The following is a 23,265-nucleotide window of genomic DNA, read 5'->3' as shown; positions in this document are numbered from 1 at the left end:
CCTCTCTCATATTTATATTATCTATCTCTCCTGTGTACAATATTCATTTTAAAACAGTATGATGCTTGTGCACTACTCATTAGATGTGAATACGCAGTTTCATTGGATCTGAAAGGTTGACCTCTCTAGAATTGATATATTCTTTATCCAATTATTGACTTCTCTGAAATTATATAATTTCCTAGAAGTTTAACCTTTTTGTCTGTTTAATTGAATTTTCAACGAAATTGACTTTATATGACAAGGAAATACTATAACAAAATAGACATCACATTGTTAAATTCCAAATATACAAAACCAGGTCTTAGATAAAACAAGCATACTAATTCCTGCAGAAAAATAAGACTTTCCAAATATTCTAGTGAAGTCAAATCCTGAAGGATCAGACTTTTCAACTGAAGATGCATGCAAGCTATCAACTTTTGATCAATGATTAAATCATCAAGCAGAAGTTCATCAAATTCAGAAGTATATTCAAATCTCCTCTCTCTGCAGTTGTTAGTGTAAAACAGGAGTTACAAAGTTTATGCAGGCCGATATTCAAATGCCAAACGACATCGTGCAGTTGCCTCCAAAACATTCAGTCAAGTTCAAAGATTTCAGGTTTGATCTGACAGGTTATTGACTTCTCCTCAATTATAATTTCCAAGAACTTTACCCTTTTGTCTGTGTAACTTCATTGACCATTGATATTTGATACCATAACTTCGTTGACCATTCATACCATAACTTCATTGACCATTGAATTATACCAAATTAAATAAGGAATCTATGTAACTGCAGACGCTAGATGCCTAAAACTTCCCAGAAACAAGTTACTTAAATAATGCCGAATTTGAATGAGCAACTTCTTGGAAATTATAGTCTGAGTTAAGGCAATAACTGGACCTATTATTCCTTACTCTCTCTGAGTTGTTAGCGTCTTACCTGCGTTACTGTAAGACAGGCCAGCAAAGCTTATGCAAGCCGATCCAAATGCCAAAACGACATCGTGCATGTTCTTCCAAAACATATGAAGAACTTCCCGGAGAACGGTTGTTGATGATTATGATGCTAAGGACCGCCACCCCAGAGGCTGAGGCTGATGGTGATGATGAAGAGAGGGCGTGTAGCAAGGATCGTACGGTTGATGTGCCATTTTGAGATTATCCGCAAGGATTGACAGGGAAAATTTGATCTTCACAACAGTAACGGTAACGTCTTTTGTTAATTGTGAGATTAACAGCTGTTTTAACGGTCAAACAAACGTCTGTGTAATAACGGTTAAAATTATGTCGGTTAACTAACGGGGAAGTGAGACATCCGTAACTTAACTACAACGTCCTTAACGCCAGATAGTTAACGGTAAAAACCTGTCCATTAATTAAAGTAAAACTAACGTCGTTAGTAAACAGCAAAATTTTGGTCTGTTTATTAACAGTTACGATGACGTCTGTTTATTTATAGTAATAGAATACCGGTGTGAGTGACAGTATTGGTAACTAACTTTTGTCAACCGTGAAGATAACCTTTTTTCATAATATTACCATTACCCGATTACTAGTTGTGTTCTTCAGAGCTCCATTTTGGGCGTTGCAAAATCAGAAAGATGAATAAAAGAGTTGATAATTTAGCACTTTGAAGCATGCCTGGTGGTGGGGTGTGAAGATACCGATGTAATTTGGAAAGCAAATATTACAAATGTACAAAATGGCAAGCTGCGATTAAGGCTTGATATCCTAAATCATTCTCCATTAATAGGTTGATTACATGTAATCTCACCATTAAGGTGCAATATTGTATTACCTAGTTTATACTCTAAAACTTTGTATAAATAGGACTGTATAATCATACAAACACAATGAAATACATACGGATTACAATTGTAATTCCTCATCTCTTCTTCTCGGCATTCTCTTGGCAAATTAATTGCAGCTCTTACCTCTCTCTGATTAGCTTCTAACATAGTATCAGAGCCCAGGTTCAGTTGAGCTGAGTGTTTGACCCATGGGTGAGGAGTTTGAGCTAGCAACGACCTTTATCAACAGGCATAACCCAACATATGGGCTTGACCGTGAGGGGGAGTATTGGAGTCTCACACCGATTAGGTACGCTCAAGCCTACTAATTTATAAGAGGGGGTAATCATCCCATTCAATAAGGCTTTATTGGGTGACGAGTTAGGCCCACCTCAAATTCTATCAAGGTATCAGAGCTTTCAGCCTAGCTTTGCTTCCACCCAAAACAAACCTCTCTAGTCTCGTTTTGTCAATCTGCAAAACAAGGCACTCAAAGATAGTATTAATCTCATAACACAAAACAACCTTTACCTTCATCTACTATGGATACTACCAAACTGCCGACAGCTTTAGATCACAACCAAACAAGTAACCACACAAAATCCACAGCCAATTCAGATGGCCTCACCCAAACCAACCCTCAAAACCCAGACTTGTCGGGTCTGAATACCAACCCAACAAGTCCAAACCCTTACCCACTTTTCCAACTTGTATCACCCTCTGTCAAACACCCAGAACTAGGTGATCCTCTCTATTCTCCGGCAACTGATGGCTCCGAGCTTGTGCTTATGAAGCAGCCTCTCACTGGATCAAGCAACTATGCAACCTGGGTGAGCCCTAATCGCAAAGGATAAAGAAGGATTCATAGATGGAACCCTCTTGCCCTCAGAAGATCCACAAATGCACAAACATTGGGTAAAATGCAACACACCCGTTCGGTCCTTCCTTTCCGTTGCTACTATTCGAGATTGGTCTCTCCACCAAATGGATGTCCACAATGCCTTTCTTCATGGTCATTTACATGAAGAGATTTATATGGATCTACCTTCGGGACTTTGCCGATAGGGGGAAAATACTATATGTCGTCTGCAAAAGTCCCTCTATGGTCTGAAACAAGCATCTCAACAATGGAACGCAAAATTCACAGAAGCTCTTATTGGCAGAGGGTTCATTCAATCCAAACATGACTATGCACTATTCTCTTGGAAAAGAGGTAACTCATTTATCGCCCTTATTATCTATGTGGATGACATCCTAATCACAGGAAATGATGATGTGGTAATCAAGGCTCTAAAAGAGAATTTACATAGACATTTCAGCATAAAAGATTTGGGGGAGCCAAAGTATTTCTTGTGAATTGAGATTGCAAGATCTGTAGTAGGGATATCCCTTAGTCAATGAAAATACATACTTGAGCTTGTATCGAACTCAAGATTATCTACATGCAAACCAAGTGCCATACCCATTGAACAGAATACCAAGCTCACCACAAAGAAATATGACAATGCAACTTTAGCCTCAGACAATGATCCACCACTAAAAGATCCCTCAATTTATCAAAGACTTGTGGGACGATTAATCTATCTCACCATGACGTGTCCAAACATCAGTTATGATGTCCACATCTTTAGTCAATTTATGCATGGACCGAAGCAATCCCATATGGATGCTACAACAAAGGTACTTAAATATTTAAAAGGGTGCCCCAACTTAGGACTTCTTTTACCTCGGAATGGAAATCTGAATATTGCAGCATATTGTGACTTCGATTGGGCTACATGTCCAATGACGAGAAAATCTCTTACTGGTTTTTGTATAAAGCTTGGTGGATCTCTTATCTATTGAAAAACGAAAAAACAGTCAACAGTATCCCTTTCCTCCATAGAAGCAAAATATAAAGCTATGGCAAAGCCATGTGTGAAATCATCTGGATTCTCAAGTTATTAAAGGATTTAGGAGCTGAAATGGAAAAACCAATTGTCTTGTACTATGACAATAAAGCCACAAACGACATTTCAGCAAATCTTGTTTTCCATGAAAGGACAAAGCAGTTTGAAATTTACTGTCACTTCGTCAGAGATAAAATTCAGGAAGGGGTAATCAAGACCATGCATAGTCGCACCTCAGAAAAACCAACGAATATCTTTACAAAACCATTATGTAGTCAACAGCATTTGTATTTGCTTGGCAAGCTCGATGTTTTCGACATATACAAGCCACCAGCTTTATGGGGGGTGATGTAATTTGGAAAGCAAATATTGCGAATGTACAAAATGGCAAGTTGGGACTACGGCTTGATATCCTGAATCATTATCCATTAATAGGCTGATTACATGTAATCTCACCACTAAGGTGCAATATTGCATTACCTGGTTTATACTCTTAAACTTTGTATAAATAAGACTCTGTATAATCATACAAACACAATGAAATACATACGGATTATAATTGTAATTCCTCTTCTCTTCTTCTCTGCATTCTCTTGGCAAATTAATTACTACTCTTGCCTCTCTCTGATTAGCTTCTGACAGATACCTTGATTAGACTGATAAAATTAAGAAGATCGGCACATCTCCGATTTCTATGGTTATGAGGATTCTAGCAAGGCTCTTTTGGGAATGGATAACCAGAACTTGCCAAAAAGTCAGACTGCTTTAATCATAGGCTCAAATTATAGCACATGATGGTGTTTTGTCTGATGGTTTCTAATCATGATGGTTGTCGAACCGGTCGTCACAGCCATAAAATTAAACCTAAGTACCGTAGTTAGCGATAAGAAGAGTCGAATCCACGGGGAGCAAAGACTAACGACCTAATGTATATTAAAGTTAACGAAAGGGAAATTGGCAAATTGATTTATTAAACTAAACAAACTAAATGCAAATAATAAAAGCTTGAAATTAAAACTAGTTAAGACTTTATAATAAAAACATTGCCGCTGCGGTTTTGGTTTGACTCGAGACCAACTCTCTCAATTCTCCTCCACACTCTACGATTTCCTAAACCTACAAGGCTAGGCAAATCAATAAAAACATCTCTCGGTAATCGAGGTATAATCTATCTTGTCTCCCCGTCGTCTTAGTTATAGATCAATTGGTTAAAGATTATCATCAACTAACCGAAAAACACTAAACCCTTAAACACTACTAATTGGTACAACGCTAACAAGTACAACCTATCAACTTATATCATCCAATCAACCAATTACACAACAAATGCATTCTGTAGAAATGATATTAAACGCTAATACAACTTGATTGCAATCAGTACCGAAGCAATTTAAAGCCATAATCAACATTCAATAATCTCAAACTGACGTTTAATTATGCAAAAAGTTGTATATCAACAAACATTCTCAATGAACATTGTCAATTCAGCACGTCGAGCATCAAAATAATATTAAAGCATCGCAAACAAACTGAAACGAAAACAAATATAATCTGAATACAAGAAATTTAACCAAATGTCCAACATTCAAGCTCATCCAACTAGTAGAGAACTGCAGAGAAGATCCATGAGTGTCGATCTTGATCTCGCCTACACTGTAACAAGCAACTGAGAGCTCAGTCGCTCATGGTGGTGTCGACGAAGGTTGAAAAGTCAAAAATGGGGTTGGTCTTGGCAAAGAGGAAGTAACTGACAACAAGATGATGTGAAGAATGAGCGGAAATGACCAACGGACAACTCGAAATATGAACAATCGTAACTCATTGGAATACGTTAGTTTTTTGACGAGTGGTGGCGGAAATGGGATCTGAAGGTACTAGAAGATAGATCATGTGATGGGGATGATAGATCAGCTAATTGGAACGTGAAAAGTCACCAAAGAGTGCATGAAAACTGGCATGGAATTTGAAAGACACTGCGACGGCGATATTTCAGCGAAACTTGGTGGAAGGTGGATCTGAGTGTGGGGAGGGTAGATCGACCACCAGGGAAGTGCGAGGCCGCCAGAAAATGGGAGAAAAGCCACCGGAAGCTGAAACGTCGCTGGTAAGGGGAGATGAAGCGTCGTGCGGCAGCAGGGGGTGATAGATGGTGGAGATCGGTGCAAGGGGAAGTTGGAGAGTTGCCAGAGATGCTCACCGAAGCTTGATCAAAGAAAGTGAAGGGTTTCCGTGGGCGGAAGCCACCAATCTATGATCTTTGGCTTTTCTTTTATGCAAAATATGGCAAATTTCCATTTGGTCCCTACATGATTGAAAAGTGACAAAATTAACCCCTTGAAAACATAACATTTTACCCCCTGAACAGCATAAATGAGACAAAATCACCTCTAATCCATAAACCGCAACCTAATATCAACTCACACCATTTCCAAATTCATTCCAAATATGCTAAATTCATAAGAAAACATTAGGATGTGATTTTTCGTGAATAAATTCATAGATTGTTTAATAGTCTCAATATAACTTCAATTTAATTACACAAAAGGTTTTTTTATCATCAGAATAGTCATTTTCATAACTCTAACAATGGTAGAATAGTCCCTCTGCATTTGACTGCAATGAGGTGATACAAGAGTTTATCAAAGCCAACCATATTTCTTGAAGGTGCGCAACTGAACTATGGGAGCATATGCGAACAAAATCAGAAAATATTTCACCATTGTGCACCTGAACCATGCGAATTGAGAAAATGTAGGTAGCCGCTATCAATACGATTGAAGTCCACATCCCCAATTATCAAAATCCCAACTAAACAACCTTATTTTGGAGAGGAACTTGACTAATAAGCAAAAGGATTACGCTGAGTGATGCCACAAAAGAAAGGGTGCTGCAGGCTGTAAATATGTGTTAATTACTTTACTAGTATATGCTAATACTGGAGTTCCAGCTTTGCATGTTCCGGGCCCCCAGGGCAACCTTCATCAAACCTTTTGGTGTCAACCTGCCAGAACCCGCCTGAAGGATTTGTTGCAACCTGGAAACTCATTTGCGCAATCGGAGAGGCCACCACGATCAAACTGCCTCTTAGTTTTTCGTATTGATCATTATTCAAAGATTCCAAACAAGAGAGCAAATTAATAATTATTAGACATCCTGTAGTACTTTACAATATACATTAAAAAAAAAAAGTGAAAACAAAAATACGTAAAAAAAAATTACAATAAATAATGAGACTATCATACTAAATGGATGGATCATGTGATAAAATATAATTTATTTTAATTAATCAATTAAAGCAGCTGATATCATACCTCAAGTTGTTTTAGCCTGGCAGGTGTAAGCAAGATTGTCTCGTTGATAGGGCCTTTGGAGTTGATAAACTTATCGTCAATATTTCGAATAAATCAGTCACTCCATTCACATTCATGTAAAAATTAAGATCAAGTATGCAGCAAACCTCGACTAATTCTCGGAAGAGACTCGCACAGTAACCTAGCGTCACGGTCCTCCACTTAAATCGTGGATGCTTAAATGGAGAATCAAACCTAAAACCGTGCACTTATTCTCATTATCTTCAATTTACCCTAACTATCTGAACTATCCACGAATGAGTTTATATTTAAAAGATGATAGATCTTACCTAATAATTTAAATTTTTTAGATTAAGTAATTCTATATATATCGACGAGAATTTTCTTTTTTTTTTTTATGTGAACTAGACAATTTGAAGTGTCATTCATCTATGGTGGAGTTTCCAAATGTGTGTGAATTGTCAATAGTAGCAATCAGTCAACTTTTTCTGAAATTGGAATCTCCACTATGAGAGTGCATTCAGACTCATATTCTTTCTTTATCTAATTAGAGTTGTTGGAGGTTAAAGGAAGTCAAAGAGGGGAGAAGTAGAGAAAATGCAAAACAAAGGGAAGACAGAAATGGAGATTAAAGCTCAGGAAGCAGCAGCTCAAAATGACACCCAAATGCTGTATGAAGCAAGCATGAGAGGAAGTGTAGCCACTTTGAACACACTGATTCAGAAGGATCCATTCATTCTTCATAAAATTTCACTCTCTGCCTTCACTGAAACTCCCTTACACATCTCAGCTTTGCTTGGTCATGTTGAGTTCACCAAGGCTATTGTGAGCCAAAAGCCTCAACTTGTCACAGAGTTGGACTCTTTCAAACGCTCACCTCTTCACTTGGCTGCTGCTGAGGGCCACAGGGAGATTGTCAAAGAGTTGTTACTAGCAAATAAGGAGGTGGGTTTGGTTGCTGACCAAGAGGGGAGAATTCCTCTCCATTTGGCTGCAATGAGAGGGAGAGTTGAGGTGATACAAGAGCTTATAAGTGCAAAACCTGAGTCAATTCTTGTGCAAATCCATGGAGAAACAGTTTTACATTTGTGTGTTAGGTATAATCATTTGGGTGCGCTGAAAGTATTGGTGGCATCAGTTGAAGATGAGGAGTTTCTCAACTCCCAAAACCTTGAAGGCAACACTATCTTGCAAGTATCTTCTATATTGGAGCAATATGAGGTACAAGCCTTTCTATCTCTTGCTTAATTTGCTTGAATTCAAGGAGAATTGTCACATTGCACACTCAAAGAGCAGGCAGGCACTGTCACTAGTGGATATCACTGACTTCATTATCTACTAGCTGTATAAAACTACTTATTCGGGATGAGCGGGTCCAGGTACTCACCCAAATTCAAAAGAACAAGAATGGGCTGATTCCTTGGATTTAGAACTAGAATCAAAACCAGCTAGTTCTGGTTCCCAGAAGCTAAGAACTGAAACCTAAAACATAAGTTTTGGTTCCAATTCCGAGAACCCAGGATAATTTAATTACCCACTTACTTTTTAAAAAATTATAAATAAACCCTCTAAAAATTACAAATACACCCCCAATAGTTTACAAAAATTATATTTTAGTCCAGGTTCCTATCCGGGTGCCCATATCTCAATTCTGGTTTTGATTTTGGGTCCTACAATGGGGGAACCAGAACTAAAACTCTACAGTATCGATTCTAATTTTTAAGAACTAGAACTTTGAGTAGGAACCAGAATCAGAAGCCCGGGTACCCATCAGTTACAGTTCTACCCTAAAATTATGCTCACCCCTACTACTTATATAGTAAATTATTAGTTTGCTCATTCTATTATAGTATTATTTCAATTTAGTTGAATCTTGCAGTATTCTTTGTCAATCTTGCTTAGTGTCAAACTCAAAGTGTTACCATCATCATGTATTGAACTATTCACCTCATTTGATGGGGTTTAGATTTGTCTCTTACCCACCTCAAATAACAGGACCCAAAACATGTCCCCCTCAACTCGAATCTTCAAACTTTATACGGCATCTTATATTAATGTTATATTAATAGTAGTAAGATCATGAACAATCCTAAAGCTATGCATGATTTTATGCCTTATGCAGACCACTAGGTACTTGCTTTCACTGCCAAAAATAAGAGTGGATGCGAACTCCTTGATCAAAAATGGCTTTGCAGCTTTTGATGGAAGCTGCAGAAATGGCACAACTGAAAGCAATTTACAGAAGAATCCCATCACTGAGACAATTACCAAAGCTCAAACCACTCAATCACCCCCAAAACCAAAACCAATAACATCATTCCTTAAATGGAGAAAGTTCATGAAGTACAAGAGCGACCACCATGAAACCACAAGAGGCAACTTGATGGTGGTGGCCACTTTGATTGCCACCATAAGTTTCCAAATTGCAACAAACCCACCAGGTGGCTACTGGCAAGCCGACACCACCAATCAGAAAGATCAAACCTGCCCAAAGGGAGTAATATGCAGAGCTGGAACTTCAATTCATGCATACACTCATGAAACTGATTATGACGGGTTAATAATCTCCAGCACATTCTCATTCTCAGTTTCACTCAGCATCATCTTGTGGCTCATTAGTGGAGTTCCTCTCAGGAATAGAGTTTCTGTGGGGATTTTGCTCCTTGGAATGTGGGCTACGTTGCTGTTTGTGGCAGCTGCATACTATTGGCCAATACGCTTGGTGATGCCACATGATGAAATATTTGATGTTATTGATCAATGGTACCCATGGTTTTGGCTTGTGTTGTTTGTGGCCATAATTTTTATACATATAATTAGATTTTGCCGGTGGGTGGTGGTGAAGTTGTTCATGGGAGTGATTTATGTGGCTGAATGTTGCTGTTGTAAGAACAAAAAACAGCCTGATCAGCCTCTTATGGTGAGTGTTTAGGGAGATTATAGCTAGATTGAACTTATTTGTGAAAACGAACACATATACATTCGATCAATTAATATGTGTTATTTGAATGGACACAGAGAAAAGTTTATGTAGAACGGATATAAATGTGTTCAACCATAGACATTATATATATTTTTAAAGAGTTCACACATATAGCACGGTCTCAGGTTCGATTCCCAGCCGGTTTGAACATTCGTAATTTAAGGGGGGTTGTGGTGGTGGTTATTGCACTAGTCTCTCCTGAAGATTAGTCGAGTTGCGTATAAGTTGGCTCGGACACCTTGGTTAACAAGAAGGTTCAGATATATAACTTGGTATTGTTGACATCAGACCATAGTTAGGACATTTACCATATCTTTGGTTATTATATTTTGTTTGTGGTATAATCAACGACAAATTATTTATTTTAACATCTTCAAACTTTGAGCGTCTTAACTCTTATTTTTAATTTCTCATATTATTTTTATATCAAAAAGTATATAGTAGAATTATCCACCGATCGAAGTAAAACTAATAAGAGTTTAACATGTAACATTTTTATATTTTTACCTAAAATTTTGACTCTTTGACTCAGAACATGTATTATTTTTAAGACTGTAAAGATCCGATTCGTCAATCGTCAAATCCATGCCACATAACTTGGCACTGGAGAAAGAGACGATGGCAACGGATCTCATTCAAGAGAGAGGTCAGTTCAATTTCGAAACATTTATATAACATTCTCTCGTAATCTTTAAATTAATCTATTTTGATGATAACCTTATCTTTTTAGTAATAAAATATCCTCTTAACCAAACGTACCATAAACGTATTATTGACTGTTTTATTAAGACTGCAGAGGTAACATTGAATATAGATCGAGTAATTCTTAATGTTTACCGATGTAGAAATGCACCCTTTTGACTATACACCCGTCCACACCGGAACCTAACTTCATAATGGATAGACTTTACACGTCAGCTTACGTACGTCCACTAGGGTCCAACTTTTTCTCAGACAAAAAGGTCAGAATCTTTTGTATCACCACCTTGAACAAATGACAACCGCCAGATCATCACTTCCCAAAAACAATCAACGGCTGATTCTTCTCCAATTTCCTCCCCACCCATACTTTATAAATACAATTTCTCAGATAAGCCACCTGACAACCTAATATTAAAACGAAACCTCCTAACCCGAAATTGCCACGTGTCGGTTTCCCTGAAGTCATTCTAATCTAAAATCACCTTTTATTCCGGTCACCCTCACATATCTCTTTTCCTTTTGCAGTGTGTAAACTTTCTTTTCATTTTGTGTTGCATTTCGGTCTCTTTATTCCGGTGAGATCAGAACTCTCCGGCGATTTATGCGGTCGCCGGTGGCTACCTTGCGTGGTATGATCCATGCGTTGATCTGGTTCTCCCTTGGTTTCTTGATTTGAAGTCCAGAAACAGAACAAAAAGGAAACAAAAACAGAGTAAAACAAAGCAAATTTGTGTTGTAATTACTGTTTATTGTAAATATTTTGAGATTTTTTTGTTTTTGGTGTTGGAAAGATGAATTTAAGAGCGGCGGAAGATGAAGAATCGGTTTCGGTTTCGGTATCAGGTCAAGAAATTGATGTACCAAGCGATATAGATTGGCATATGTTAGATAAATGGAAGTTTTTCTTACATGGGGCGGCGCTATTTTCTGGAGTTTCAGCAGCCCTTTATCCTGTAGTTGTGTTAAAGACAAGACAGCAAGTGGGTCAGTGTCAAGTTTCATGTGTAAAAACTGCAACTTTTGTGGTTAGAAATGAGGGTTTTAGGGCTTTGTATAGAGGATTCGGGACTTCGTTGATGGGTACAATCCCTGCGAGGGCGCTTTACATGGGGGCTTTAGAGGTTACAAAGAGTAAAGTGGGGAGCTTTACTGTTAGATTAGGGCTTAATGAAGGGACTGCAGCTGCAATTGCAAATGCCGCTGCAGGGTTGAGTGCAGCCATGGCTGCTCAACTTGTTTGGACTCCAATTGATGTTGTGAGTCAAAGGCTAATGGTTGCTAATGGAAAAGATTGTAGATATGTAAATGGGATCGACGCGTGTAGGAAGATTGTTAGGACTGATGGAGCAAGAGGATTGTATAGAGGATTTGGGATATCAATCTTGACATATGCACCATCAAATGCAGTGTGGTGGGCATCATATTCTGTGGCTCAAAGGGTGGTTTGGGGAGGAATTGGGTGGCATTTTTCGGGGAAAGGTGGATATGGTGTTGGTGGTGGGGATGATGGTGAGGGGAGTATGAATATGATTAGGCCGGATTCAAAAATGGTAATGGCAGTTCAGGGAGTGAGTGCAGCTATGGCAGGTGGTGTATCGGCTTTAATTACAATGCCACTTGATACAATTAAGACTAGGTTGCAGGTTTTGGAAGGGGAAGCGAATGGTAGGCTTGGACCGACTGTTGGGCAGACTGTTCGGAATTTGGTCAAGGAAGGTGGTTGGACGGCCTGTTATAGAGGGTTGGGGCCAAGGTGGGCATCAATGTCTATTTCTGCAACAACTATGATCACTACTTATGAGTTTCTGAAACGCCTCTCGACTAAAAGTCAAGAGGTTTTAACCTGAAGGGGAGTTGAGAAATGGAGGGTTGTTACACGATGAATGACTTGGTATACAAGATTGGAGCCTTCTGCTTCAATGTAAATCCCTGCAATGGCAATGTTCACTGCCTGTGAATTTCTTTAATAATGGGGAATTATCTCTTATCTTGTTAAATTTCACTCTACTTGTCTATATTCTTTTTGCCTACTTACTTTCTCTTTGTTAGCCATAGCCTGCCTCCTGGGTTAATCAATGTAATTGATGTCACCTCTCTTGCATATAAATATAAATCTCTTTTTCTCTTCCTCAGTCTTCAAATTTTGTGATCCAAACTTTGGATCTTCACTTATGAACTTAAAACTTTATGAGTCTCATTTCAACCATCTTCCCATGTTCAATTATTTTAGTGATGTTGAGATTCCTTCCATTGCAAGTGGAGTAGCAGCCTCCACTTTAGATTTTATCTAAGTCTTTTCTGCAAGCATTATTTGATTTGATAACTAAATCTGAGCCCTTAAATCAAACTCTTGTGTAGCATTATCTTTGGCATCTTGTTCTTTCTATAATTGGCTAAAGTTTAGGTAATGCTGGTGGTGGGGTTGTGTTCTGTTGTGGATAACTTCAGAAATAAATGGTGGATCTATGAGTTTCTGAGATGGATGTGGCTTTGGTAGAATCTTTTATATATAAAATTAGGTTAACGGCTTAAAATAATACTACACCAACAATCTTTTTTCACACATTTTCTCTTACAATCCTGACCTAGTAGTTTGCAATTCGTCAGTTTACAGTCCTACTAATTAATTACAAGCTCAATGGTTTAACCTTCTGTATCTAATTTCATGTCTTTTCACTATAGAATCTTAAACTGATTAAAAAAAATCACTCATTGCTAATCTTTCAGTTATTATGTTGCCATCACATTAACAACTTTTTATGATGCCCAATTTTATATATATCCATGAGTTTAAGTAAGAATATAAAACTGTCATTATGATAATAAACAATACATTGCCCCTTATCTTCCATCCAGACTGATGCAGCAAATGGTGTGTCTCATAATTGAATCTATATCGACGGTTAGATTGACATCTAGATACAAACTAAACAAGTTACCTGATTTCTGGCCAAGCGAGTTTGTAAGCCTTCTTCTGATCGAATACAGCATTTCTGGGAAACAATTTCTTCCCTGATTTCTGTATTTTCTCTATAATAGGGCTGGGAATGGTAGCTGGTATTGGATAAGATCTATGGATGGCAATGATTGGGTCCCTTAGTTGGCCCAATTGATTAATTAATTTGCCTTTCTGTACACTCCAGTGGTTGCAGAATGTGCCATGGTCCTGTCCTGTAACCCAACAACACAGAAAATCTGAGTCACTTCTAGTTGTATTTTATACTGCACAAATTCTTGAAAGCAGAAGGGGCAGTTGGATTTATAGAGAAATATTCGATACAACAGCATGAAATGAGTCCTAAACCAACCAAAAAGGGAGAAGATTTGAGTGTTTAACAATTGGATAGCAGGATTTGCCTACTGAATTAAGAAAGATAAACTACAATTATGTATCACATACGACCAAATGGACAAGATAAACAGTATCATCTTGAAAACTGAGATCTCCTAAACTTAAGTATCCATAACCATTCACAAGCTGAACTACTGATAGAACTGGTAAACAGAGAAACTGATGGACGGGGCAAGTTAGCAGTCTACAAAGAGAGAGAAAACTAAATCACGGGCGAGCTCTCTTGTTGCTGCATGAAGGGCACTTATACTGCTTGATATGCTCAGCCCTCGCTGGGGTGATCTTCACACACTTCCCATGGAACCATTTTTCGCAGATGTCACAGCAAATCCAGAATTCATCTGATGCATAGTTCTCGCCACATGCCCCACACAAAGTTTCACCATGCTCATCTTCATCTTCATCGTCCAAGCCCTCGTCTTCGTCTTTCGGCTGCAATGGCTTCGAGTACTTTGCCTGAGATTCAGATCCTCGTTGCTTTTGTCACCCCAGAAAACAAAGGCAAAAATGTACCAATTAGTAAGAGCAAAGCCAATTGAAAAATGTTTTAAGCCTATTCTGAAAACCAGAGAATGCAGAGACAGCATGCTAGCATAAAAGAAACCCCATCTCATCAATGATGCCATGTGTTCACAAACAACTAATGAGAATTCCTTCAATTTGTAATCTAGAACTTAAAACACACCGGGGCATCATCCCTCATGATTACAGGCAGAGAACACATTTCATTTTGCCAGTGAAACCCAGGCTGATAAATTAACACTGGTTGGAAATTTTATTAAACCTAACATCTTCAGTGATTTATGCTTTTACATTATAACTAAATAACCAGTAGAACTTGTAACCTAAAACGAAATGTTACCTTAGCTTAAATTTTTTGCTTTCCACAAATCAAATCATACCAGCATAACTGGCAGCTCTACAAAATGTAAAGATAAGATACAGAAAGTTGTAATTTACCGGTTTGGAGTTTGACTTGGACTTGTTGCTACTATGATTTGAGACTGATGTCTTCTCCTTTACTTGTTGTTTCTTTGCAGCACCAGTTACAACTTCAAATATTGTTGGAAGATCATTTATCATATTAAAAAGTCGTTTTCTGCATCACATATAACAAAGTGAAATAGCGTTGCACTGAAAAATTAACTCTATCAGAATTTATGTATTAGTGCAACAATCACTATTTACATATTTGAAATAAATATAATCTTACAGGTGACAGACAGTTCCTTGCAAGAAACTGGGACCAAGATAAAGTGAAAAAGTTGTTCCTCACAAAGCACATGATTGAGATTAACTTTACCAAATTAAAAAATTGACCTCATCTCCGTAAGATTATGAATTAGGTATAATACCCTTAAACCTCAGATGGTAATAAGATATGTTGAATGTAAGAAGTTAACATCATGCAGTGAAGAAAACAAGAAGCATATGAATTGACAGACCTTGAGTAACCTCAGCACTGTAGGCTTGATCTTATTTATTTAAAGATCGAGATCAGGGAAAATACTTAATCATATCATAAACATTGATAGCAAACATTATAAGACAGCCTTCTAGAACTAGAAGACATTAAAAACAAATCAACAGCCAATAGTTCACACCAGCAGCAAGTGATTGACTAGTCAAAAAGTATAGCTTGCCAAATGACAATTATCAATAAAGTCAATTATTCTATCTGATGAGTAACATAACAAACACTGCCCAAAATAATGGCCAACCTACGAAACATTTAAAGCTCAAGTCAGATCACATTATTTCTTCGGCTTAAATAAATGGAACAAGACATCATTAAGATCATTTGACTTAAAGTAAATGTAGAAATGAATCATTTTAAATTTTCAATGTAGTTAAAAATACTTTGCCAAATATATGAAAATGACAAACAAGAATTTTGAAAGCACAACAGAAGTATGCACCAACCACAGGTAAATTTAACTCTATAAGCCAAATATTAATCCCAACTTTATACAAACATTTAAAAAAGTACACCTCAACTTCATTGTCTCAAAGGAGGGAGAACTAAAAATTTCAAATGAGTTGATATATACCTGTCAGCCTTATCAAATCCAAATCTGGCACCAAAATAAAATGCAACAGCCAGCAGCCATGCATCACTATGGACAGCAACTAAAGACAACCAGTCCTTTTCTTGCATGCCATCTCTTGCAAAGTTGATACCCAAAGCAGGCTCTGGGAGCTCCGGAGGCACTTCTTCAGCTGGTAAATTGACTTCCCATTGCTCACTAGGGAAGCCATACAAGCAGAGATTCTCCTTCTCTGTAAGTAGAAAATAATTATCATAAACATGAGTTGAAAATAACAGTAGATAATACAGCTATGAATGGAATACGAGAAAAATGAGAATCAATGACCACATCAAATGATAAACAAAAAAATACTGGAAATTGTACACCCAAAACCATATCCCAAAGCATACACATGAAACATGTGCCATGCTCTAGTCATAGTTAATAGCAAAAGTTTCTAAACATGCATATAAATATGGTATTCACCTCTATAAATTGATAAATGTAAAACCTCTCATAATAACATCCCAAACAAAAATTTCCAGCCAAAACATGAAGAAGTAACTAAACTTCATAAATTTAAAAGCATGTGATCTTATAGTTGAATAGTAATTTCAATAATATGACCAAAGTGATACAATAAGATGTGGTCCAGTTCTAACATCCACACAATGAGACATACTTGAACAATATGCCAACCATCATATATGATTCATAAGCAAATTTACGTTACATTAAATTGATGCTTATAGCTACCATAAATAGAAAACATGAATTATTGCACAACTGTATGGGACGCCTGGACACACTAAGTACGTGTCATGATTACACAGCCACGTTGAAATATCAACAGAATGAGAAAGCTACGCACCACCTTCATTGTACAGAGTATGTCTCAAAAAAGGTTCACTAAAATTCAGTGATTCCTAAAATAAAACGCTTATCACCAATGCTTGTCCTGCAGAAGTAGACGCCGGGCACAGGAGTTTTGGGTACAGAACTACACTTTAGCATGTTAAACAAGTGGCAGCTCCCAAGATTTAAATTCAAGTGCTTGCACAGGTCAATTAAAGAATTTTTACATTATGCCAAGCGACGAGCCCCCTATCATTCCTAAAAACAGTTTCTTGCATAATTGGATGAAGGCTGCAACACGTTTCCAACCCTTTTTTTCGATATAAACAGTTTCCTTGTACATTTGGATGAAGGCTGCGACACATTTCCAACCCCCCGGTATAACAAACAAAAAAAAACCTATGAAAGATGGAAACTTTAATGAAAACATAAAATGGACGGTTATGAAGTGGCAGGCAGCTATAAAAGGTCTACCTTGCCCCTGGAAAACTAATAAACATTACTATTATAGCTTCATAACCTAATCATGAACTAAGATTTTGAAAAGAACAATGATCATAAATTTACTTATAAAGGGAAAACTTCAACAAGCAAAGAAAACAAAAAAAACACAACAAACAACAAAAAATCAAGAGACAAGATTCTAATTTCATTTCAATAACAAAAAATTTAGAAATAGGTAAAGACAGCAAAACCGCCAAGCGGAAGAGAAAGAATATACCACTTCAAGCATTCGAAACTCTTCAGTAATCATGTTTTGGATCAAAAGTCAAACCAGATCAAGAAATAGTAGACTTCTTGGAAATTGGTCCAGTACAAGCATTTTGTCACAAACTTCATTACAGTCAAGAGTAATGATACATCATACACAAAGCATAAATCTCATAAACATAAATAAGATAATGACAAGGAAAGCATTTGGACCAATAACCATAGCCCCAAAGAAACATAAAACTACGAGCATGAAAAGCATGGAAAAGCAACCAACCCAACAATGACAAAGCAGCATATATATTCCACAGAAATACTATACAGAATTAAATAACATATAAAGCATTTACTTGAGCATTTATCAATAAATAAAGATACATGAAAAACTTCACAAGAAAGGTAAATCCTTACCAGGATCACACTGCTGATAGAACTCTTCAACATCTGCAAAACCAACGAAACATGTCATTAAAATCTCAAATGGACATATTTCCAAGAGGCCAATTACAGAAGCAAGATTTCACATCTCAATTATCATTTATAAGAAAGCAGTTAATTCACATTTCAATTTCCATTTTCATTACAGTTTCTCATCAACCACATTGAATATTCATATCTATTGAAAAGGAAAGTACTTCCCAACAGAACAAAAAAATTTAAAGAAGAAAACATAACAAATATTCCCCCCACTTTTCTCTGGTCTCTCGTCAAGCAAACATTAAAAATTGATATCACAAAACAATAAACTCCATTTATCTTCTCATATAAAACAGCGGGAAAACCATAAGCATAAATAATTCAAAATTGTCTTCTCTCCAGCTCCATCACAAACCCGGCCGAAAATACATGGCACTCCAATAGTTTCTTGACTATGTGTTCTCATTTTCTCAAGAACCAAACATACAATCCTGTAGTAGACAAAATTGGAAACAACCACATTTAACTAAAACAGGGAACGGTAAAAAAGTAGCATTTTCTAAGAGCATAACTAAACCAATACAGTAGAAAAACAGTATTCTGAATAATTGTCAACAGACAAAGCTTTCTTCCACGTTCCTCACATTTTCTCAGAAAACAAACAAGCATGAAACACGGAAAACCCATAAAGATAATAATAACAAAACCAAGAACAACAGTTAAACAGTTAAATTCCCAAAATAGACAACTTTCTTCCATTTTCTCAAACTTTTTCTTGGGGAACAAACATCCATATTCTAAGCCGAAAATAACAGAAAAACGTTAAAAATTCTCAATATTACAAATCCGTTCTCTCACTTGCTCGTATGTTTTCTCCCATAACAAACAAAACCTTCACTGTAAAAAAGAAAGGTTAAAATTATAAAAAATAAAAAAAGGATTTAACTCGTAAAAAAATAACATAAAAACACTAAAATTCTCAACACACAAAACCCTACTACAAATTTCTCACCTTGTGTTATTTTTTTTTTTTTTTTTTTTTTAAAGAAAAGGGAGAACTGTAGAGAAAAAAAAAGAGACAAACCGCATTACTAAACAAAAAACCAACCCAAACCCATTGAAAGTTTTGAAAATCCCAGGAAACCCCATGTTTTCATTCAGTTTCTTCTCTATTCTCTCGAGAACCAAACAGAAAAAACACCTGAAGTAAGAGCCCTGATCATGCCAGCTCTCCGTCCCTTAAAATCTCTAAACACTTCCTCCACTGTGCGCGGGTTGTACTGAGCTCCGGCGCCGCCTCCACCAGCTCCGCCGCCGTCCATATCTCAATATTCGATTAATCTTTTTATATATATATATTTTTAAATTGTTTTCAAGAATCCAAAAATGAGAGTTAAAACAAAAAAAAGATTATATATATATAGTGAGGACAGTGACGAGGAGAAGGTTAATATAGGGATTTTAAAGTTATTTCAGGGTCTTTTTTGGAATAATGAAAAGTTTTTCGGATTTGAATCTGGAGTTATTGATTTGGGTTAACTGTATTTGAGAGGAGGGTTTGAGTCCGAAAATCCAAACCCAAAAGGCCAAATCTAGACTTTGGGGAGAGGATCAGCTGCGGTCCGTTACATGATAATAATTTGCAGTTGTTGACGTAGACCTTCGAAAATTCTATGATACTGCATAGATAATGAGTATGTTATAGGATATGAGTTTATAAAAATGAATTTAATTAGGAATTACAATTAATGAGGGTTTAATTCACTTAAACTCCAGTTTTGTATCAAGTTTAATTAAGAACCATCGTAAAAAGTTTATTATGTTATGGGACCGTTTGGATTGAGGGTATATAAAATAACGAGAATAATCTTCATTTATTTTACAAGATTCCAGTGCTTGATTTGTAAGTAATAAAATATTACAGTAATTTTTTATTAGAAATAGTATTTACTGCTGGTAATATGGAGGGTAATTTATTATCTTGTTAAAGAGTGTTATTAAAACATTACCGGGATAATATAATTTTTCTACCCATTTTATCCTTAATTAAAAACCGTTTCGGACACAATTACCTTCAAATGTCTACCAAATAACAATTAACTAGCCTCCCTATATTTGAGAAATTAGCTAAAACACCTCAACCACAAAAAATTTTAAAAGTTAACAAAATACTCTCAACCACCCAAGACCACTGCCGGCCGTGACTCACCACTACCGACCATCGGCGTTAGTTGCCGTAATTATGCACGACCAGCAGGATTTGGCCGGTCATGCACCAATAAGGCCTTTTTCCAGCCATGGATCACATATTCATAGCCGGAAACAGCCAGATCTAGCGTTTCTATGGCCATTTCACGACCAGATCTATAGTTGTTTCATGGCCACATCTTTGACTGTGAACTGGCCATAGATCTGGCCGTTTTTCGACCATGGATTTGTGATCCATGGCCATTTCCAGCTTTACCGGTGCACGATCGGCCATATACGACCAATCGTGCGCCATTCCGTTAACTGCCGGCAGTGGCTAGCAATGAAGGCTAGCTGCCGGCAATGGCTTGGGGTGGGGTGGGGGTGATTTTGCTATAAATTGTTTTATATAACTGTGGTGTTTTAGCAAAATTTCAAATGTATAGAGTTAAAAGAAATTATTCAAAAATAATAATAAAAAATACTTAATATTTAAAAAGGAGGGCAATTTAGTAATCTATATAACATACTCACCCATTTATCCTTCCAACCAAACATATTATTCACCAATTTATGGGGTTTTTGTCGAAGCTTATAAAAATTAGCTTAGCTTATCAGCATTTGAAATTTTAAGCAATTATTAGCTTATAAGCATTTGAAATTTTAAGGAATTACGTGTGGGTGTTTGTCTAAGCTTATAAGCTGATCAAACTAGCTTATAAGCTCTAAAATTAAACTGACATGTTTGTTTATAACTTTTTTAAACTTATAATTTGAGCTTATTTTTTATTTTTATTTTTTGCTTATAAGCACTCTGCTTATAAGTTAGTTTGACCAAGTATATTACCATATTATCCTTGTTTAATTTTAAAATTCCATAGTATACCCTTATTTAATGTAGTACATTTTTTAGTCATTTTATAATAAAATGTACTTATAAGCCATATTTTACCAAACATGTCAACTACTTATCAGTCACTTATAAATACTTTAATCAAACACGTAATTGCTTAAAATTTCAAATGCTTATAAGTTAATTTTAACTTATAAGCACTTGTTACTTATAAGCTAATTTTCATAAGCTCNCCTTAGGTTTACTAATTTAATTAAAGACCCTACTATATAAAATGAAAAAAACACCCCCACCACCTGCAGTGTCAGATTCCGGCCGCCACCGAACGAATCTGGCCGAAAAATTTTGTTACGGCACAAACTGATCGGATCTGTGCCGTAATGCATCATTATGGCCTTTTTCGGCCAGATCCACCACAGATCTGGTCGGAAAAGGCCAGATCTACAGCCTGTTATGGCCGTCGACGGCTGGAAAGGCCAAAACGATGGCCATTTTTGGCCGTCAGCGACGGCCAAGTCGTTTTCGGTCAACGACAGCCATTCCTTTGGAAGTTTATGGTCGGAATTTAGGCCGTTGTACAGATTCCGGCTATCACCGGCGGTGGTTGTCGGAATCTGACAAGTTGGGTTGATGGGGGGTTTTTGTTAATTTTTAAAAAAAATTCAGGGGGCATTTAGTGAAATTAATAATCTTATGGGATCTAAAAGTAATTAAAAAAATAGGGTAATATTTCTGGAATAGTGTGCCAAACATTATTTAGAGAATAGGATTGAGAATATGGATAAAAATAGGGAGCCAAACGCACCCTATGATACTGCATAGATAATGAGCATGTTATAGGATATGAGTTTATAAAAATGAATTTAATTAGGAATTACAATTAATGAGGGTTTAATTCACTTAAACTCCAGTTTTGTATTAATTTTTTCTTTTTTTTAAGTTTAATTAAGAACCGTCATAAAAAGTTTATTATGTTATGGGGCATTTGGATTAGGGGTATATAAAGTAACGAGGATAATCTTCGTTTATTTTACAAGATTTCAGTGTTTGATTTGTAAGTAATAAAATATTACAATAATCTTTTATTACAAATAGTATTTACTGTTGGTAATATGGGGGGTAATTTATTATCTTTTTAAAGAGTATTATTAAAACATTACCGGAGTAATATGATTTTTTTTACCCATTTTGCCCTTAATTAAAAACCGTTTCGGACACAATTGCCTTCGAATGTCTATCAAATAACAATTACCTAGTCTCTCTATATTTGAGAAATTAGCTAAAACACCCTAACCACAAAAAAGTTTAAAAGTTAACAAAACACCCCCAACCACCCAAGACCACTGCCGATCGTGACTCACCATTGCCGACCGTCGATGTCAGTCGCCGTAATTGTGCACAACCGGCAGGATTTGGCCGGTCATGCACCAGTAAAGCCTTTTTCCAGCCATGGATCACAGATTTATAGCCAGAAACAACCAGATCTAACATTTCTATGGTCATTTCACGACCAGACCTATGGTCATTTTATGGCCACATCTTTGGCTGTGAACTGGCCATAGATCTGGCCGTTTTCCAACCATGGATTTGTGATCCATGGCCATTTTCAACTTTGCTGGTGCACGATCGGCCATATACGACCAATCATGCGTCATTCCGTCGACTGCCGGCAGTGGCTAGCAATGATGGCTAGCTGTCGGCAATGGCTTGGGGTGGGTGGGGATGATTTTGCTATAAATTAAAATTTTATATAGCTGGGGTGTTTTAGCAAAATTTCAAATGTAAGAGGTTAAAAAAAATTATTCAAAAATAATAATAAAAAATACTATTATATTAATATTTAAAAAGGAGAGCAATTTAGTAATCTATATAACATACTCACCCATTTATCCTCCTAACCAAACATATTATTCACCAATTTATGGGGTGTTTGTCTGAGCTTATGAAAATTAGCTTATAAGCAACAAGTGCTTATAAGCTAATTTTAGCTTATAAGCATTTGAAATTTTAAGCAATTACGTGTTTGGTTAAAGTACTTATAAGTGACTGATAAGTAGTTGACGTGTTTGGTAAAATGTGGCTTATAAATACATTTTATTATAAAATGACTAAAAAGGGTACTATATTAAATAAATGTATACTATGGAATTTTAAAATTAAACAAGGATAACGTGGTAATATACTTTGTCAAACTAACT

The 23,265-nt window shown here is 36.6% G+C and overlaps 3 protein-coding genes across 3 annotated transcripts; 2 read left to right on the top strand and 1 right to left on the bottom strand.

The window, feature by feature from the left end:
• The first annotated feature begins 7,598 nt into the window (after positions 1-7,598).
• Positions 7,599-9,909, top strand: LOC116120013 (ankyrin repeat-containing protein BDA1-like). Its single transcript, XM_031405944.1, has 2 exons — positions 7,599-8,198; positions 9,100-9,909. Exons 1-2 carry the CDS (start codon positions 7,599-7,601, stop codon positions 9,907-9,909), a joined length of 1,410 nt encoding a protein of 469 aa, XP_031261804.1.
• Positions 9,910-11,177: 1,268 nt separating this feature from the next.
• Positions 11,178-12,794, top strand: LOC116120033 (solute carrier family 25 member 44-like). Its single transcript, XM_031405968.1, has one exon. It carries the CDS (start codon positions 11,454-11,456, stop codon positions 12,507-12,509), a length of 1,056 nt encoding a protein of 351 aa, XP_031261828.1. The 5' UTR covers positions 11,178-11,453; the 3' UTR covers positions 12,510-12,794.
• Positions 12,795-13,896: 1,102 nt separating this feature from the next.
• Positions 13,897-19,408, bottom strand: LOC116120031 (PHD finger protein ALFIN-LIKE 4-like). Its single transcript, XM_031405966.1, has 5 exons — positions 19,229-19,408; positions 18,022-18,054; positions 16,066-16,294; positions 14,975-15,113; positions 13,897-14,491 (listed from the first exon to the last, which is right to left on the bottom strand). The coding sequence occupies exons 1-5, from the start codon at positions 19,347-19,349 to the stop codon at positions 14,222-14,224; spliced, it is 792 nt and encodes a 263-aa protein (XP_031261826.1). The 5' UTR covers positions 19,350-19,408; the 3' UTR covers positions 13,897-14,221.
• Positions 19,409-23,265: the final 3,857 nt, after the last annotated feature.

Source organism: Pistacia vera, unplaced genomic scaffold (assembly GCF_008641045.1).
Source record: "Pistacia vera cultivar Batoury unplaced genomic scaffold, PisVer_v2 Contig918, whole genome shotgun sequence".
NCBI classification, from domain to species: domain Eukaryota; kingdom Viridiplantae; phylum Streptophyta; class Magnoliopsida; order Sapindales; family Anacardiaceae; genus Pistacia; species Pistacia vera.
The sequence above is the reverse complement of the archived record's forward strand: the minus strand, read 5'-3'. Positions and strand labels throughout refer to the sequence as shown.

Coding starts and splice junctions, on each gene's coding strand:
- LOC116120031 (XM_031405966.1), bottom strand. CDS start 19,349: ATGGACGGCGGCGGAGCTGGTGGAGGCGGCGCCGGAGCTCAGTACAAC. Junction 18,055..19,228: donor GATCAGGGCTCTTACTTCAG/GTGTTTTTTCTG, acceptor TTGGTTTTGCAG/ATGTTGAAGAGTTCTATCAG. Junction 15,114..16,065: donor GGATTTGATAAGGCTGACAG/GTATATATCAAC, acceptor TATGTGATGCAG/AAAACGACTTTTTAATATGA.
- LOC116120013 (XM_031405944.1), top strand. CDS start 7,599: ATGGAGATTAAAGCTCAGGAAGCAGCAGCTCAAAATGACACCCAAATG. Junction 8,199..9,099: donor CTATATTGGAGCAATATGAG/GTACAAGCCTTT, acceptor TGCCTTATGCAG/ACCACTAGGTACTTGCTTTC.
- LOC116120033 (XM_031405968.1), top strand. CDS start 11,454: ATGAATTTAAGAGCGGCGGAAGATGAAGAATCGGTTTCGGTTTCGGTA.